General features: G+C 59.9%; 1 protein-coding gene across 1 annotated transcript; it reads left to right on the plus strand.

Moving 5' to 3' along the window:
* Positions 1-2538: 2538 nt before the first annotated feature.
* Positions 2539-12011, plus strand: ANGPTL4 (angiopoietin like 4). Its single transcript, XM_087769241.1, has 7 exons — positions 2539-3077; positions 3707-3817; positions 4313-4445; positions 8963-9076; positions 9163-9258; positions 9566-9841; positions 10400-12011. The coding sequence occupies exons 1-7, from the start codon at positions 2553-2555 to the stop codon at positions 10579-10581; spliced, it is 1437 nt and encodes a 478-aa protein (XP_087625367.1). The 5' UTR covers positions 2539-2552; the 3' UTR covers positions 10582-12011.
* The last annotated feature ends 5573 nt before the right edge of the window (positions 12012-17584 follow it).

Here is a 17584-nt window from a genome sequence, read left to right on the forward strand (position 1 = left end):
TGGAAAAAGCAAAGAGCACAATTCACAGTTTTTTGTTGTTTCTTTTTCCCCTGCAGTGTTTCCTACCTAGATTTTTTTCCTTCTTTTTCTTTTTCCTCACTTGAAAAATTCCTTCTGACCATGAAATAAAGGCGAAAGCACCCGCTGGCGGGGGGGCCCAGGGGCTCTCTGGACTCTGCCTGCTGAGATTTCCCAAATTCCTCCTTCCCCAGCTCCTACCTCTGTGACTCCTCCCTGCGCCGTTGCTGCTGGGTGCTTGCCCTGAGGCCTCTCACTCACCCTTTCCACGAGCAGCAGCCTGGGAAATGCTTGGAGACGGCTCAGGGCCAGAAGAACAAGAAACTGGCGGCTGCTATTGATTCCTGCAGGAGCCTCCTACACCTCGGTACATAAACACCCCTCCACCAGCGAGGTGCTTCGCTCCCAACAACGAGGAGTTTGTCCCCACTAAGGGAAAAGATGGGAAACCCTGAATATTAGTTGCCTGCTTGGGCACAGGAAAATAAGTTTGGCTGATGGAAGTCTTGGGCGCACACGTCGTCGCTTCGGCAAGGCTGAGTGCCACAGGAGAGGCTGGGCTTAAAAGGCAGCTCTGCAAAACCGCAGTTAAATGGAGTGGCAGATCTCAAATGCAGCAAAAAAATCCTCAGGGGAGAGGTGTGCAGGGCGGGAAAGCTGCTCCCGATGGCCACTGCCGTGGGCAAGCTCCCGTGCCACCACCCTGCCTGCACCCCAGGTGACACGGAGACTCCTGGAAGGGGAAATCCTGCTGCCGGGAGGTTTTGGACAAGACGAGAAGGCTTCTCCCCCGGGAGCGGCGGCAGTGGCAGCGCTGGGGTGGAGGCAGAAGCTGGGGGCTTCTGTGGGGCTGAGCAGAGGGGAGCTCGGCACGAGCCCCCGCTGCGGCCCTAGTACCACCGGGCCTCACCACCAGCCCGACGCACGGGCAGCGTCCAGCAAGTGGGGGGAAGTGGGGATTCAGCCCCTAAAGACAGCGCGGCTGGGAACGCAGCTCCCTGCTCGGGGATGCGCTTTGTAGAGGAGGGACCGAGCGCTGGGCGGCGGGAGGAAACCCCCGGCGGGGCGGGGGCGGAGGGGCTCCATCTGCTCCGATCTGAGAAGAGCCCAGAGTGGCTCCATCACAGAGTGTGAAATCCTTCATGGGGAGGAAAAGCAGAGACTGGAAATACCTTTAAGCCAGCAGAAAAAGGCGGGACAAGAGGGAAGAGCCGGTAACCGGAGTCCGAGACACTCGCAAATGAAATAAGATGCACATTTTTCACAGGGGGATGACTGAAGCCTTAGAGGGGGGAGGAATTCATCCCTGGCACTCTCGGAGACCAGAGCATTTAGAGGAGAGGACGTCCTGCTCCCCCAGGTGTGCAGAGGAGCTGACCCCAAGGCGCACCCTCCCCAGGGCTGGCAGCACCCCGTGGGGCATCGCCCGGGAGCCCTGCACCTGCAGCGGGCACCCGCGCCAGGACCAGAGCCACCTGGCAGAGCCCTGCACCCACGGCGGGCACCCATTCTGGGGCCCCCAGCACCCATTAGGGCATGGCCTGGGAGCCCTGCACCTGCGGCATGCACCCACCCCGAGGCCAGCAGCTCCCAGCGGGGCAGGGCCTGGGGAGAGGACACGGGTGCAGGCGCATGGGGGGGCAGCACCCATGGCTGGGGGCTCCGCGGGGCAGGGCTTGGTGGGGACGGGGCTCCACAGGGCAGGGTGAGGGGCAGGGCAGCCAGCAGGGATGGGATGGGATGGGATGGGACGGGATGGGACAGGATGCGGACGGGATGGGATGGGACGGGACGGGATGGGGACGGGAATGGGATGGGAATGGGGATGGGGATGGAATGGAATGGAATGGAATGGAATGGAATGGGATGGAATGGGATGGAATGGGATGGAATGGGATGGGGACGGGGATGAGGATGGGGACAGGGATGGAATGGGATGGGGACGGGGATGGGGACAGGGATGGGATGGGATGGGATGGGAATGGCGATGGGGATGGGGTTGGGATGGGATGGAAGGAGATGGGATGGCATGGGATGGGATGGGACAGGATGGGGACAGGAATGGGATGGGATGGGAATGGGGACGGGGATGGGGACAGGGATGGGATGGGGATGGGGATGGGGATGGGATGGGATGGGATGGGATGGGATGGGATGGGATGGGATGGGATGGGAATGGGGATGGGGACGGGATGGGATGGGGATGGGGATGGGGTGGGATGGGATGGGATGGGGACAGGGATGGGCTGGGGCTGGGGCCAGGGTGCGAGGAGGGGTGTGGGCAGGGCTCAGCGGCGAGGGACCGAGGCAGCCCCGGGCGGGGGGGGGCGGCCAGGGCTGGGAGCCGGGGCTGCCGCGGGCGGCGGGTGCGGGGCGGCCCGGGCCCGGGGCGGGCGGGGAGGGCGAACAAAGCGGCGGGGCCGGGCGGGCGGGGAGGGGCCGGGCCCGGGGCCCTCCCCGCCGCGGTGCGCGGGCGGCCATAAAACCGGGGGCGCGGCGACGGCGGGGCGAGCGCTGGGAGGCAGCTGGGAGCCATGCAGCTCGCCGGGGCAGCGATGCTGCTGTGCGCCACCGCGGTGGCCGCGGGACCCGGACCCGCACCCGGAGCGGGGCGGCCCGGGGCCGAGCGGCGGGCGGTGGCGGGGGGCGGCAAGGAGCGGCGGGCGCAGTTCGCCTCCTGGGACGAGGTGAACGTGATCGCCCACGGGCTACTACAGCTCGGCCACGGCCTGAAGGAGCACGTGGACCGCACCAAGGGGCAGATGCGGGAGCTCGGCAGCCGCCTGAGCGCCCACAACAGCTCCATGGGGCGGCTGCTGCGGCAGGCGCGGGAGGCGCAGGAGCGGGGCGAGCGGCTGCGGGCCAGCGTGCGGGAGCTGGAGGGCCGCGGCCGGCAGCTCCTCAACCTCTCCGAGGCTCTGCGGCAGCGCCTGGAGGAGGTGGCGGCCGACAAAGCCGAGATCCAGGGGCGGCTGGAGCAGCTGGAGGGGCGCGTTCGGCAGGCGCTGCAGGCGCGGCCGGCCGGGAACCAGAGCGCCAGGGACCTGGGAGCGCTGCAGGTGAGCAGCGCCCGGGGGGAGCCGCCCCGGTACCGGCAGCGCCCGGGGGGGAGCCGACCCGCCCGGGGGTACCGGGAGCCGCCTGGGGGGAGGCGGGAGGGGTCCCCGCCTTCCCGGGAGCGGCCGCGGGGAGGGCGCTGAACGTCCCGCTCCCCCCGGGGGTGCGGAGGAGCGGGCCCCAAGCGCGCACCCTCCCCGGGGCCGGCAGCACCCTGCGGGGCATCGCCCGGGAGCCGCTGGGGGGAGGCGGGAGGGGTCCCCGCCTTCCCGGGAGCGGCCGCGGGGAGGGCGATGGGGACCGCGACCCTCCCGGGGCAACGGGAGCGGCTGGAGGGGGTAGCTGTGGGGAGCAGCGCTCCCGGGACACGGGGGGCAGCGCGGAGGGGTGGGGGGGGGCCGACCCTCCCGGGACACGGGGAGCAGCGGGTGGGGATCGGCCTCAGGAGAGCGGGGGGGACGGACCTGGTGGTCCTGGGGGCACCGGGAGCAGCCGTGGGGACCTGAAGGCACCGGGAGCAGCCGTGGGGACAGCCCCGCCGGGGGACTGGCCCACCTGGCTCCGTGGGGTACGTGCAGCACAGCCGGATCTCCCCGGAGCCGCGGGGTTCACCTGGCTCTTCCCCCTGCAGTCCCTGATGGATGCGCAGAACTTGCGGATCGAGGAGCTCTTGCAGAAGATCAAGCAGCAGCAGTACAAGCTGGACAAGCAGAATCTGCAGATTAAAAGCCTGCAGAGCAAGGTGAGCCCCCATCCCGCTCTGCGGCCAGGGGACCGCAGCCCGGCCCTGCACACTGCAGGGACCCCGGCAGCCCGGCTGGCACAGCGCTGTGGTGACAGGGGTGTCACCGTGCCTGTGCCACTGCTCCCTGGCTTTTGAGACCCTACTGAGGCCCCGGTCCTTGTGCTGCAGGGCTGGTGCAAGGGTAGCAAACTGCAAGCTTCCCGAGGATTCGCACGGAGCAGTAAGAGGAATTGGTGTGTGGATGCAGAGCCTCTCTGGGCCCTTCCTTTGAGTTTATCTGCACAATAAATTTGTTAGCATGGGTACAAAACCCCACAATTGTTTCTGGCTTTGCCAGCCTCGGGTATCTCTTGTTCCTCAATGTTTCTGGGCAAGTTCAGCCCCAGCGCTGTCACAGGGGAGCGGCTGGCGCCTCGGCTGATCAGCTCCCCCGAGTCCTAGTGTTGAAAATGAGCTGAGATAAAATCATTCTGACTTGTGCCTTTCTTTTAGGTCAATCTACTGATCCCCTTACACCTGAAGGACAACAAAACGCAGTCTCCAAAGTGGAAGATGAACCTGAAGAAGAGCCTCAGCCTCACCAACCAGAGCCAGAACACTAGCGGGGAGCCCGTGCTGACGCAGAGTGAGTATCCGCCTGTGCCGCCCCATTCCTCCGCGCCGGAGCAAACCTGCCGCAGTTGCAACTGTTTGGAAACAAAAGGTTCGGTTGTCCTGAGTCAGGATGTGAGATTTGCTTGTAAAACCAGAGCTTGGGAGTTTGGCCAGACTGGGGGGATCTGGAGCACGGGCAGGATCCTAGCGTTCTGGATCGGTATTAGCCCAGCAGGAATTTAAGGATTTAAGAGGAATTTTTCTGCCTGATATTAAGAGTACATCAGGGAGAGGAGAAATGCCGCTAGCAGGTATTTGTCAAAGAGGATTGGGGGGGTGTGTGTGAATGCAGGCAGGAACGGAGGATCTCTGCTCCTCACAGTTAACTCTTGGTCCCCCTGCTCTCCCTTTGCCAGGCAGGGTCTGCTTCTCCGCCTGTCTGCTGGTGGAGGGGAGCTTAGAGAGCCCTGGACCATGAGAGGAGAGCTGGATCTGTGTGCGTCCGTCTCCCTTGGCTCGTATTTAGGGCTCATATATGAAAGATAAATGCCTCAGCTAGCGCTATCCTTAGTGGAAGGCGCTGAGCTGCAGCGAACACCCAGGCAGTGAAAGCACTGGCCACGCAGCCCTGGAAGCGTGTACCGGAGCCGGCAAGGGGATGCTGCATCCAGAGCTCCTGGCTCTGCCTGGGGCATCCTCTCTGCCGGCACGGGGGCCGGAGGAGCTCCGGCAGAGCGAAGGGCAGCAGGGCAGGCGTCCCCAGCTGCGCTGCGTCCTGCAGCCTCTCTCCCGGAGAGGAACCGGTGTCCCTGCAGGGTTTGGCCAGGAGCAGCTGCTCTCGTGTTGTCAGCTAAATCACGGTGCTGGCTCCGTCCCTGCAGCTGTCTGGGGATGGCCAGGGTGAGCCAAAGAGAAAGCAGGCAGGGCGAGGATGCACGGGGAAATCCTGCCCAGGGCTTAACACAGGGATAGCTATAGGAAAACACACGGTAAGTTGTATGTGGAACCCGAAGCTGGCACCGGTGCGCCTGAAAGCTGGGTGGGCAGAACAAAGAGCCGCGGAATCGACACGGACGAGGAGAGAGATGGGATGCAGGGCTCCAAACTCCTCGGGGTGCTCGGCGCGGTGGGGCTACGTGAGGTCTCCCTAGGTCAGAGCAGCACAGAAAACTGTCTCAAAACCTCTTTCCCCCCTGTGTTTTCCCAGCTCCGCTTGGTGACTTGCCCTCAGTAGTGGGTGTCACGGAGTCCTGGAATTGTTTGGGTTGGAAGGGACCTTTACAGGTCACCTGGTCCAACCAACCGGTCCGACCACCCGGCTCCGTGCTCAGGTTATGCTGATAGGGGCGTGCAGGGAGATGGGTTCGGGTCTTTGCCACTTACCGGTGGCAGAGGTGGGCTGTGCTGGCGGCTCTGCGCTGGCCGATGGGTGCTGGGTGCAGCAGCCCTTGTGGAGCACGGTGGGAGACAGCGAGGGCCCGCAGCCCCCAGAGGTGCGAGAGCTCAGCACCTTCTTGTGCCACACTCTCCCCAATGGGGAGACCCTGGGCATCCCGATGCCCTCCACCCAGCCCAGCTGCGAGCTCCCCCTTCTCGCCTAATCCCTGATGTTGATACCACTGACAGAAAACAAATTGGCTTCCTCTCATTAGCAAGTCGAGTGAGTTTTCTGGCAAATCTCAAAGCACACAATATCTGGCAGGCCAGCCCCATGCCCTCTGCCTGGGGAGGCTTGTGGCTGCTGTTAGAGCAGGCAAGCGTCGGGAAGGCTTGTGCCGGCGGCTCCCTGCCTATTGTCAGGCAGAGCCGCAGTGCCGGCACGGCCCTGGGGAACAGCGATGCACTCCACCAGCAGCCCTTTCAGAAAGACCCTTTTATTTGCATCCAGCGAGGGTGAGGTTTTTTCAGACCAGAGATGGCACGGGGCCAAGCATGTGAAAGTTGAAGGCTTGAAGCAGCCTGGAGAGGGAAAGGTTTAATCGCTTGCAGAAAGAGGATCATGTCTTTAGGCAGAGCCTGCGCTCCCTGGCAGCCGGCCGAGTAGGGGAAAGGTAGAGCCCCGCTCGCTCCCTCCCCGCGGCGCTGGGACTCCAAAATAATCGGGTTGGGTTGGGGAGGGTGAGGGGGAGGCGATGCAAACAGCTCCAGGCATGCCTTGCCATCTGCAAGAAAGGGTGTTTATCCCAGGTTGGTGACCTCCTGTCATGCCTGGAGATCCTGGGGGGTAAATAGGGTGCCATGCCCGGGGCGGCTCCAGCCAGCCTTGTGGATTCTTCTGTCTTGTTTGGCTAAATAAAGAGGGAGGGAAAGGAAAACATCCAGAGCAGCCAGGAGGTCTTGTTGTTCTGCTGGTGCCATACGGATGTGCAACATGAACTGGAACTAACGAGCGTGTTCCTCAAACAAAAAGACTGAGCTGAGGCTGTTCAAGCAGCTGCCTCTCATTCAGCTGCGTGGAAGTCCCCGTTGCACCAGGAAAACAGGAGAGATGCGACTGCAGCGAGTGTGGCCAGGGCCCAGGAAAAAAATCAGACAGGGATAGAGTTGACTTTGGCGTACTGGGGCCGCTGAGCATCCCCCGGGCACCGTCCTGTCGATGCTGGGAGATCTGGTGGGAGGGGAGGCAAGGAGCTCTGCGAGGCCGAGCGAGCCCAGCAGCCTCCGGCACCTCCCTGCTGCCACCCTTGTGAGCTGGGGTCCCGCGGCCGTGGGGTCAGGTTGTGGGTTTTCCTTCCCCTGAGCCTCGTTTGGCTTCCCTGGCTGCATTCGCCTAGAAAGCGGGATGCTGGGGATGCACTCGGCCTCCCCGCAGCGCTGGGCGGCTTTGTGTGGGTTTGATCTTTCGTGTAAAAAGCTTGCCCTTGATCCATGCGTGTACGGCCTTGGGGGAGGGCTCGGGGCTGCACGCTTGTCCCATGGGGGCACCGATGGGCTTGGTGGCACCAGTGTGGCGCTGGCATTGGCCTGGGGGTGCGAGGTTCGCTGCCGGCAGCGCGAGTCCAGCCGCGCTGGCTGCGGGGCTGTCCCGCTGCGGGCGGTGGGAGAGGGGCTGCCTGTGCCACGGAGGTGAAAGTTCACTGGGGGGGTCCGGTGTGGGGTGAAATGGGTGAAAGGTGGTGGCAGGTGTCACACTGCCGTCCCCTGGGTCCCCCCTCCAGTGACCTCTTCTCTAGCTGGGGCTCTGCTCTTTGCCCCAACACAACACTGGGGCTCCCCGGGCACCCAGCGAGGAGGAGGGCAGCGGGTGATGCCCCGTGGGGGCTGCTCTTGCCCTCGGCCGCTCAAAGGCCCCATTTTCCCCCTTCTGCCCCACACCAAGCCCTGTGGCCGTGGGGGAGGCCCCTCTCCCCACCGCTGCCCTGGAGCAGGGTGCCAGCCCCGACCCTGGGGGCAGCTACTGCAAGGGGGACCCCGCAGGGGGGCTGTGGGGGCGGTCAGCACCCGGGCACAGCCCGGGGCTTGTCTTTAGGTTTCTTAACCCGTCTGTCTTGGGGTCATGCTGGCAGCAGCTGTGAGCCACCACAATCCATCCCACCCTCACGTGGGGAGAACAGACCCCCTTTGTCTGGGGGTGACGGGGGCACCTGTCCCGGCTGACAAAGAGCCCCTTGACTGCACCGACAGCCCAGAGGCTGAAGTCCCCGCACATCCTCCTGCGGCCTTTTGACTCGGGTTTTGTAACAGGTTTCTCCCCCGCCTCTCTCCCCGAGCGCTGCGGGTGGTGGTTCCTGGATGGACTTTTATCGGCGCTGTTGAAACGGTGCTTTGCTGGCAGCTCTGGGCAAAGTCCCCGCAGGGGTGGAAGGAGAGGTGGGAGCCCAGCTGGCGTGAGGATGGAGGGGGGCAAGCTGGGGGGTGGCCTCACCCGGGGGAATCCACTTGTGCAATGAGCTGGGGCTCCCTGCGGTCCACCCACCCCTTCCCTGCCCCGGTCCGTGTGTCTTGGGCAAAAGGGTCGCCCCAGCCTGGCCCTGTGCCTGCTGGTGGCAGGTCGCCCAGTGGGATGTCTGGCTGGGGCCACCACGGTGGCTGGGAGCAAGAGGTCGTGTGCTGGATGCTCAGGTGCCTTCCTGATGTCAGGACTTGGGGTTTCTTTCTGCCCCTGAGGCCCTTTGAGACCACCTCACCTCGGGGTGGGACGGGGATGCTTGGCCCTGCTTTGCCTCTGGCATCACCCCACCCCAAATGGGCTGCTCCTGCCCGCCGCAGGCGCGGAGGGAGCTGGGAAGCTCCACGGGTCTCTCCTCAATGGGGAGCCGTGCTCTCCAGCCTCGGTCACCCCAGCCTGGCCCAACGCCTGGCTTCTGCCTTGGACGGAAGCCCAAGAAGCGTGTTTGGATAAATGGGAAGATACGGGGTCACAGCGTTTAAAGACGCTGAAGTCAGGGGCCATCGTCTCCAGCGCGTGTCCGGAGCTGCGGCCACCGCTGTGCACAGCTGGCTGGGCTCGTGGCCAGGGCTGCAAGTGCCGGGGCCGTGGTAGGAGCAACCTGCTGAGGAAATGGGACTCAGGGCCATCTTCTCAATGGCCGTTTCCTTCCCCCGCAGAGCTCCCGGAGGATTGCCACCAGCTCTTCCTGGCTGGGCAGCAAAGCAGCGGCGTTTTCCAGGTGCAGCCTGCAGGGTCTCAGCCCTTCAAAGTCTACTGTGACATGACCGCAGGTAAAGGAGCGGGGATGTCCTGTGGCCCTTTGCGCGGTGGTCTTGCAAATGGTAACCCCAAATGACCACGTTTTCCCGGCCCGCAGAAGGTGGCTGGACAGTGATCCAGAGGCGCACAGATGGCTCTGTGGACTTTGACCAGCTCTGGGATGCCTACAAGAATGGCTTTGGAGACCTTCGTGGTAGGTGGATGATGGCATCTGTCGTCTTATTGTGGGATAAGTGATATCTTAGCACAAGTTATTCCCCGTTGCTGACCCCTGGAGATCTCTCTGTGCTGGAGCACAGCGTTGGGCTGGGGGTGGGGGGAGGCACTTGCTTGCAGAGCAAGAGTCCTTGGTCTTCTTGACTTGTCCTGCAGGTGCCAGACAGCGATTCAAATGCTGTGGTGCCCTGGGCTGTCCCTGTTTGCTTCTGGAGCCTGTGCACGTGTCTGCTTTGCACGACATGTTTGTGTCCCTGCAGCCCATGCAATGTGTCTTGTTTCAGGTGACTTCTGGCTGGGCCTGGAGAAGATGCATCACCTTGTCCAAGAGGGAAGATATGATCTCCTGATTGAGCTGGAAGACTGGGAGGGAAATTCCCAGGTGGTTCAGTTTGTCTTCAGCCTTGGTGGTGAGAGCACAGCCTACACACTCAACCTGCTGGGACCTCTGTCTGGAGAGCTGGAAAACGCCATTGGGGACTTCAGGCAGCTGCCCTTCTCCACTCGGGATCGCGACCACGACCTCAAAGCTGACACAAACTGTGCTAAACATCTCTCAGGTCAGTACGAGCTTGTCCGTCCCAATGGCGTCCGCTTTCCCTTCAGCCCTCCGCTGTCTGGTGGCTGTGAGTGGGACAGTGACCCTGCGGGACTGGGCCCCTTCGGTGTTGAGCCTGGCTTGTCCCCTGCTTCCCCGGCAAAGCTGTGTCCTCGGGAGGAGCTGTGTAGGGAACCAGGAGGGAAGCTGAAACCGGGGGGGGTTCATGATTCAGGTCTTGGCCTGTCTCTGTAACAGCTTTGCTGGCTGCCACCTCGCTTGGAAACCTTTCAAGCAAAGCAGAGGCCAGTCCCCAGGCCTGAGATGGGGCTGCTGAAGGGTTTGAGGGGGTTTTGCATGCCAGAAAGAGCAGCAGGGATTTGCAGATGCATCCTGAAGTCACATAGGATCTGTGCGAAGGCTTCCCGGTGCGTGGGACTCCTCAAGTGTGGAGGTGGTCTTGTAACGTCCTGAAGCCCTGGAAAGTAGGGAAAAAGGGGGCAGCGGCTGCCTTGACCCTGGGTTTGTTTTCTGTCTGGAAGTGCTGTGGGTTAAAGCTGCCTCTGCGTTGCCTTGGTAGGTGGCTGGTGGTTCAGCACCTGTGGCCATGCCAACCTCAACGGGAAGTACTTCCGCTCCATCCCCCGCCAGAGGCACGAGCGCAAGCAGGGCATCTTCTGGAAGACATGGAAAGGCAGGTACTACCCGCTGAAGTCAACCACCATGAAAATTCAACCCGCAGCACTGGAAGCAGAGCCCTAAAGCTGCCACTTGAGACTTGACCTCTGCGGAGCACAGACCTGAGCTCCATCACTTGGTGTTTACAGAAAACAAACCCACCCTCCCTGGGAAGTCCCCCAAGGAACACTTCTCTTGGTTAGCAGCCCTTTAGTGGCACGGCACAGCCCCTCGCTAGGAGTAAAACAGCTCCATGTTGCTGAAATCCCTGGATGGGAGCTCCCAAACCAGAGGAGGAGCCACCAGCAGGGAGATCCACATCCAGAGCATGCACAAGGGTCTTCCAACCTGCCACGTGCTGCTGCGGCAAGTTCAAGTTGTCTGGTGCTTTCTGTCCTGTCTGAACACTTCTGTGCTGGTTTTGATGAGCTGGGGCGGGGGGAAGGGGAGCACGTGAAGGGTTTTGCTAGCTTGGACCCAAGTGTTGGGTACGGAGCCTCGCTGTGTCCTGTCTCTCACTGCTGTTCCCAAATAATGTCCTATGTACCCTCCTGTGAAAGCCTGGAGCCTCCTTCCCCGGCTGGTGCCATGGGGCAGTGAGCCTCGGGCAGCTCCATCTGCGCAGCCCCTGCTCTGGTGACTTCAGCCCACGGAGAACATGGGTTTTGATGGGAAGGCTGAAGGGCACCCTGTGCAGAAGGGGACCTCAGGCTCACTTGGCTTCCCTGGCCTGCACAGCTTCGAAGCCTGGTATTTCTGGCTGTGCTGGAATTTGCCGGGAGCTGGGGAAACGGCTTCCAGCTCCAGGAGATGATGGGTGGGATCCTGCAGGCAGTTGCACGAGGGCCAGATCCTGGAGGGCTGAGTCTTAAGCTCTGCCTGGAGCCTACCGGTGTTGCTGGGGGTGGTTAGGACAAGCACTAGGACAGCACATGTACAGAGCAGTGAGTGTCCCCAGGCAGGACCAGCCCTGCTGTCAGCTGTAAACCCCCCTGAAGGGCTGCCTTCTCCCAACAGACTCCCCGTACTTTGCAGAGCGAATAGCACCGTCCCACGTGCGTGCCCCAAAACTTGCTCTAGAGGGCCAGGGGACAACGGGGTTTCTCTGCAAGAGCTGCACCGCCCTGTTGGGTGCCTACCTTGACGTACAGCCTCTGCCTTTGGGGTGGGTGTCTGGGGAGAGGTGGGCAAACCAGGTCCCCAAAAGCTGTTACGGGCCCAGCTGCCGTCTTGGGGCTTCCCAAGCATCCCACCCTATTGAAGTCATATTGACTACTGTGCTAGAGCTCCTAGCTGCTAAACATTGTAAATAGTCGTTTGTAGGATGTTGGATCTTCCCGATGAATTCCCTGTCTTAATTTGTTTCCATATTTAAATGCGGTTTTAATAACAATGTGGTGTAATTTATAAATGTTGATATTGGGAAAAAAAAAGGCAACGGTAGCTTGTGTATTTTAAACTTTTTTTTTGTACTAAAATATCTTTTCTGAAGATGTCTTTTATTAAAAACAAGCCTGTAACTCTCTTGCCTGGATTATTTACCCAATGGTTTACCAGTGAAGGTGTGTGGGAGCTATGCGAGGGCTCTGGATTCAGAGACTTCACTTGTTGGGAGTTTGACCTGAGCACTACCCTTCCTTCTGGCCTCGGTTTTCAGCTGTAGCCTCATGGAGCTCTCCGAGAGAAACCCTTCCTGTAGCCCCCAGCGGTAGTTCTTACTCTGTCTGAAGTTTGTGGCCTTCTAAATTTCTTTTTTGCTCTGGAAATCAGGCCCTGGGGCAGCAAGTTTACAAGCGACGATGAGCTGGCTCTTCGTATTCCCTGATGGCAGACCTTTGCACCAGGAGTTATTCCTTGTGGCTGGCTGGAAAAACCTCTGCCACCTCCTTGAACAGGAGCAGAGGCTGAGGTCTGAATTATCGGGATGGATTAAAGTCAGAGCTGATCAGGACAAGCCCCGATAAGTAGTAGCCTCTTACCTGCTCATACCATACCTGCATAGCCATCTCCAAAAGCATTTATTGCAGCTTCTGGGGAGCAATTACATAGGTAGGAATGAAAGGAGCTGGGGATGGAGTGGGAGCCTTGAAGATGATGGGGATAAACTCCAAGTGTGCTCCTGATCCCAGACGTGTGGCCTGATACTGGAGCTGGAGAAAAGAGCAAGCGCTTCTTTAGCTCGCCAAGGAAGGGGGACAAAAATTGCTCATTGCGGAAGGAAGAGATGAGAGCCTGCGCTAGTCCCCTGGAGCAGCTGTATAAATACCTGATCTACCTAAACGTGGCCCCAGCTCCCGTGTCTGACCTCCTTCCCTGGGGAAAAACCTGGGGTTAATGATAGCCCCCAGCACAATTGCATAAACAGCCCATTATACCCAGCTCTGCGCTATCTGTCTGCTTACTCTTGCATTCAGAAATACATTTTTAATGTGCCATTTGCTTAATTCAAAGCTTGTTTAGTCCCTGGGTGCACCAGCGGATACTGGAGTGCTGCGTCTGGATGCTAAAGTGATTAGACTAAGGTGGGGGGTTTTACGCATTAAATAGAAACGGGTGAAGGAGCTATGCTGTATTTACCCATTGCCAGGGTTTTTTTTGGCAGATCTGGGGTTTGCTCCCTAGTGGTGCTTTTGCTCTTCAGCATCTACAGGAGGTGCCTGGAGGACAACGCCAGCCGGTACCGAACGCCGGCTGGGGGAAGGCTGAATGCCCCAAATCCTGCCTGGCCCAGGAACTACGGCTGCTGCTTTCTTTTGCATTTCGGTCTTGTCCTGTTCGGCCGTACAAATCTCCACGTCCCATCAGCATCAAAGCCACCCCATGCCCCCAGACCATAGGTCCCACACCGGAGCGTGTGGCATCTCAGGGCCCTTCTGCAGAAGAAGCCAGTCCTGGGTCTGTGTTTTCATCTGAAATCCCCCTGGAATCCTCCAGTGCCTTCATTTTTAACAACTACTTGAGCTGCAGCTTGTCGTAACATCTGGGAGCCCAATGAAGGATGGGGCAGCTCCCTCCAGCGACAGCGAGAGAAATGGTACCGAGCGCTGCCGCAGCACAAATATCCTTCGGGTTACGAAATGCCGCTGCTCCCCAGAAACAGGCCTGTGGTGCTTTCACCCCAGCCAGCAGCCAAGCCCACCCAGCCGCTCGCTCGCTCCCCCTCCCCCGTGGGATGGGGGAGAGAATCGGAAGGGTAAAAGGGAGAAAACTCGTGGGCTGAGATAAGAACAGTTTAATAATTGAAGTAAAGTAAAATAGAATAGTAGTAGTAATAATAATAATAATATGCAAAGCAAGTGATGCACAATGCACTTGCTCACCACCCACTGACCGATGCCCAGCCCATTCCCAAGCAGCGATCGCTGCCCCCCAGCCAACTCCCCCAGTTTCTATACTGGGCATGACGCCACAGGGTATGGAATAGCCCTGGGGCCAGGCGGGGGCAGCCCCCCTGGCTGTGCCCCCTCCCAGCTCCTCGGGCACCGGGCAGAGCAGGGGAAGCTGAAAAGCCCTTGACCAGTGTGAGCACTGCTCAGCAACAACTGAAACATCGGTGTGGTGTCAACATGATTCTCACCCTAAATCCAAACACAGCACCGTACCAGCTACTAGGAAGAAAATTAACTCTATCCCAGCCAAAACCAGGACAAGGCCATCGCTCCCGTCCAGGCCGTGATGTGCTGTGCCAGCCTGTGACCCCACTGCAGCTCCTGACATGATGGTCTGCCCAGGGCTTCCAGTCCTCCCAGCAAAACCTCACCGAGCAGCTGGAAAGAAGGGCTGCTGCTGGTTTTGCATGCTTGGAAGGGCTGGGCTGAAGGCAGTGATGGGGTCCGAGCTCAGCACAGGCCAGGTGGTTAAAGGCTGCGGGGTCTGGACATGGTGGGACAGGGCTTGTCGGGGCCAGAAGTGCTGTGGGACAGCCAGGGGCTGGCACATGCCTCCACGTGGAGCTCAGACTCATCAGTAGAAGCAGACTGAACCGCAACTGCTTTGGACCTGGGGGTTCTCGCAGAGCATCATTAGGTCAAGGAGCTGTTGTACATCAGGTACTGACGTCCCGACCCAGCTGCGTTTGGTGGCCCCAGAAAGCGAGGAGAGCCCCAGCCTGCTGCACGGAGCCCCCTCCAAATCCAGCCTGCGTCTGAACGGCAGAAACAACCGCCGGGAGATCCGACAGTGGGGTCTCAAGCCCTTTTTTATACAACAGCGGAATCCAAATCGCTCTTTGCAAAGTTTGGCAAAAAGGGAAGGTGTTTGTGCCTACCTAGAGCTGCCCCGGCTTGGGTGGCCGGGCTGAGACCCCTGCACTGGTGGCACCAAGACACTGGAGGGGGGAAGCCAAAGGCATCGTCCCGAGCCCCCCACCGCCAGTGTGGCCATCGCAGAGCACCGCAACAAAACAAAAAAGGCAAATTGGCAAACCCCTGCTGGAATCTGAAACCCGGTGCAAAGCCAAGAACCAGCAAATTAACACCACGAGGTGAGTTCTCCACCCAGCGACGCTCCCCAGGCACCCCCGGCCTCGCCAGCAAGGGTCACGCTTTCGAAGCGGTGCCTCGCTCCAAGTGCCTCGGGGTGCCTGGCAGACACTGGGGCATCAGGACTCTCCCAGTCCTCCCAGTAACTTCAGCTCTTCTACTGGAGCTCAGCAGCAGTGAGCACAAATTGAGTTTCCCGTGGATGTGTCTGGCGTGGCTTTGCAAGCACCTGCACCCCTACCAGGGACACCGCCCAGGCGGAGTATTCTGGGGTGGCTGCCTTCAGGGTGCTCACAGACACCCAGAGGACCAGATCCCCCTAAGAGGGTGGGAAGGGGAGCTCCTGGCTCAAGCATCCCAGGCAGGCAGCTACGCCCCAGGGCGCCGCAGGGGCTGAGGCACCCAGGTCAAGAGGCAGCATCTTGGGTGACCATGTGAGCAAGTTTTTATCATGTAAAAAAAGAAGCAGATGGCATGGGCCTGTCTGCTTTTAAGGGTGTGTGCCCCAGCGTAGTTTAGGAAAATATTTGGGGGTTGTAGGACCTCTGCTGCCTGAGGCTTGATGGCCTGCGACCAATTCGAGAACCCACGTGGGATTTCCAGAAAGGGTCTGCAAATGCACTGCCCAGTCAGCGACCAGTGACACGCGGCTGGTTTTGGTGACGCGACACCGCTTCTCCAATGCAAAACATATCACGAGCACGGGGGACTCCTGAGGCCGAACAACGTGGGGACCCTGGGCTCATGCTTCGCCCCGCATCGCCCCGGGGCAGCATCCCTCCTCTGACACCATCCTCATCTTCACCCCCCGCAGCCCGTGTGTCATTGTTTGACCCCAGCCAGCAACTGAGTCCCACCCAGCCGCTCGCTCACTGCCCGCCGCTGGGATGGGGAGAGAATCGGAAGAGTAAAAGTGAGAAAACTCGTGGGCTGAGATAAAGGCAGTTTAATAGGGAAAGGAAAAGCCGCGCACGCAAGCAAAGCAAAGCAAGGAATTCATTCCCTCCTTCCCATGGGCAGGCAGGTGCTCAGCCATCCCCAGGGAAGCAGGGCTGCATCACGCGTAACGGGGACTTGGGAAGACAAACGCCATCACCCCGAACGTCCCCCCTTCCTTCTTCTTCCCCCAGTTTCTATACTGGGCATGGCACCACAGGGTATGGAATAGCCCTGGGGCCAGGCGGGGGCAGCCCCCCTGGCTGTGCCCCCTCCCAGCTCCTCGGGCACCGGGCAGAGCAGGGGAAGCTGAAAAGCCCTTGACCAGTGTGAGCACTGCTCAGCAACAACTGAAACATCGGTGTGGTGTCAACATGATTCTCATCCTAAATCCAAACACAGCACCGTACCAGCTACTAGGAAGAAAATTAACTCTATCCCAGCCGAAACCAGGTCACCGTGTTAAAGCCAGAGGATTTCGGAGCTGGATGGCACTCATGAGAACACCTCTGTTGTATAGTGCTCTTTAAAACTTACGGCAACAATTCCCAGGCATTGGAAGAAGAAAAGAAGAAAGTGATTTCCATCCAAACTGATAAAAAAAAAAGCTTTGGGTTTTTTTTTTACCCCCCCCCCCCGCATACCCAACACTCAGTTCAGAACCAATTAAGCTACTTGCGATAATGAAAATAAGATGTTTCACTTCCACTGTGCCCATTTTAACCAGAACAAAGTGAGCGAAGCAAAGGCCTCATTTGCACGATCAGCAAGGAGCCACCCTCCTCTTCCTCCCTCCACCCAGCCGCTGCCTGCGTGCGGCATTATCAGGTGGGGGAAACTCTTCATGGGGTAATTCCCCTTCCCAGGAGATTCGGCATCCAACATGCTCCAGCCTTGCTCCTCCTGATGCTCCTTAGCTACTGATTGCCTGGATGCCTGGCATCCCTGGGCGTGCTCTGCTCAGCAGGGCCACGGACAGCAGCAACAGGAGAAAGCGCTAACGCCTTCCTGCGGACCCTGGTTGTTAAAGCTCCCTTCGGCATGGGAAGGTTTAAAAGGCCAGTGCCCACGGTGAGCACCGAAACTGCAAGGAAAAGGTGAAAAGAAAGATTTGCTCCCTGCTTCTCCAGCAATCGCTGCCTGTCGGAGAGGAGCAAGTGGCCTGCCCCATCGCTAGGTCGGAGCTGGCGTCTTCCCCAGACCCCCGGTCCTGTGAATTTTTGGCTTTCCTTCCCAGCGGCTTCCCAGTACGCAACGGGGAGGCCCAGGCGCGGTTTCCCACACGGCAGCGGGATCGCAAGGTGTTTGCAGCATGCTCTGTTTCTCACCCCCATTTTCAGAGCCTGGTTCATAAAAAGAGCGATTTTTCGCTGAGCAGGAGCTGGATGCCCCCGCCGACAGATGGCTGTTGGGGTGCTGCCTCTTCGCAGCGTCCCACACGTTTATTAGCACTTAGACTTGGGAAAAGGGAGCCCTCCGGAGCCACGATCCCGCCTGCCCAGGGTGTTCAGGTGGCTGCGGGAAGTCGAGGGCAGCTCAGCACCCGGAGGCTCCGAACCACCGTCTCCCCTTTCCCCGACCCCGCTCGCGCTGGGCATCTCCCAAGGCTGGCAAAAACAAGTCCAAAGCCATCATTTTCCTCCCAGCCTCGCTCCCGTGTGATACTGGAG

This window comes from Nipponia nippon, unplaced genomic scaffold (assembly GCF_047370975.1).
Source record: "Nipponia nippon isolate SJK-2023a ecotype South Korea unplaced genomic scaffold, ASM4737097v1 scaffold_31, whole genome shotgun sequence".
In the NCBI taxonomy this organism is placed as follows: Eukaryota; Metazoa; Chordata; class Aves; order Pelecaniformes; family Threskiornithidae; genus Nipponia; species Nipponia nippon.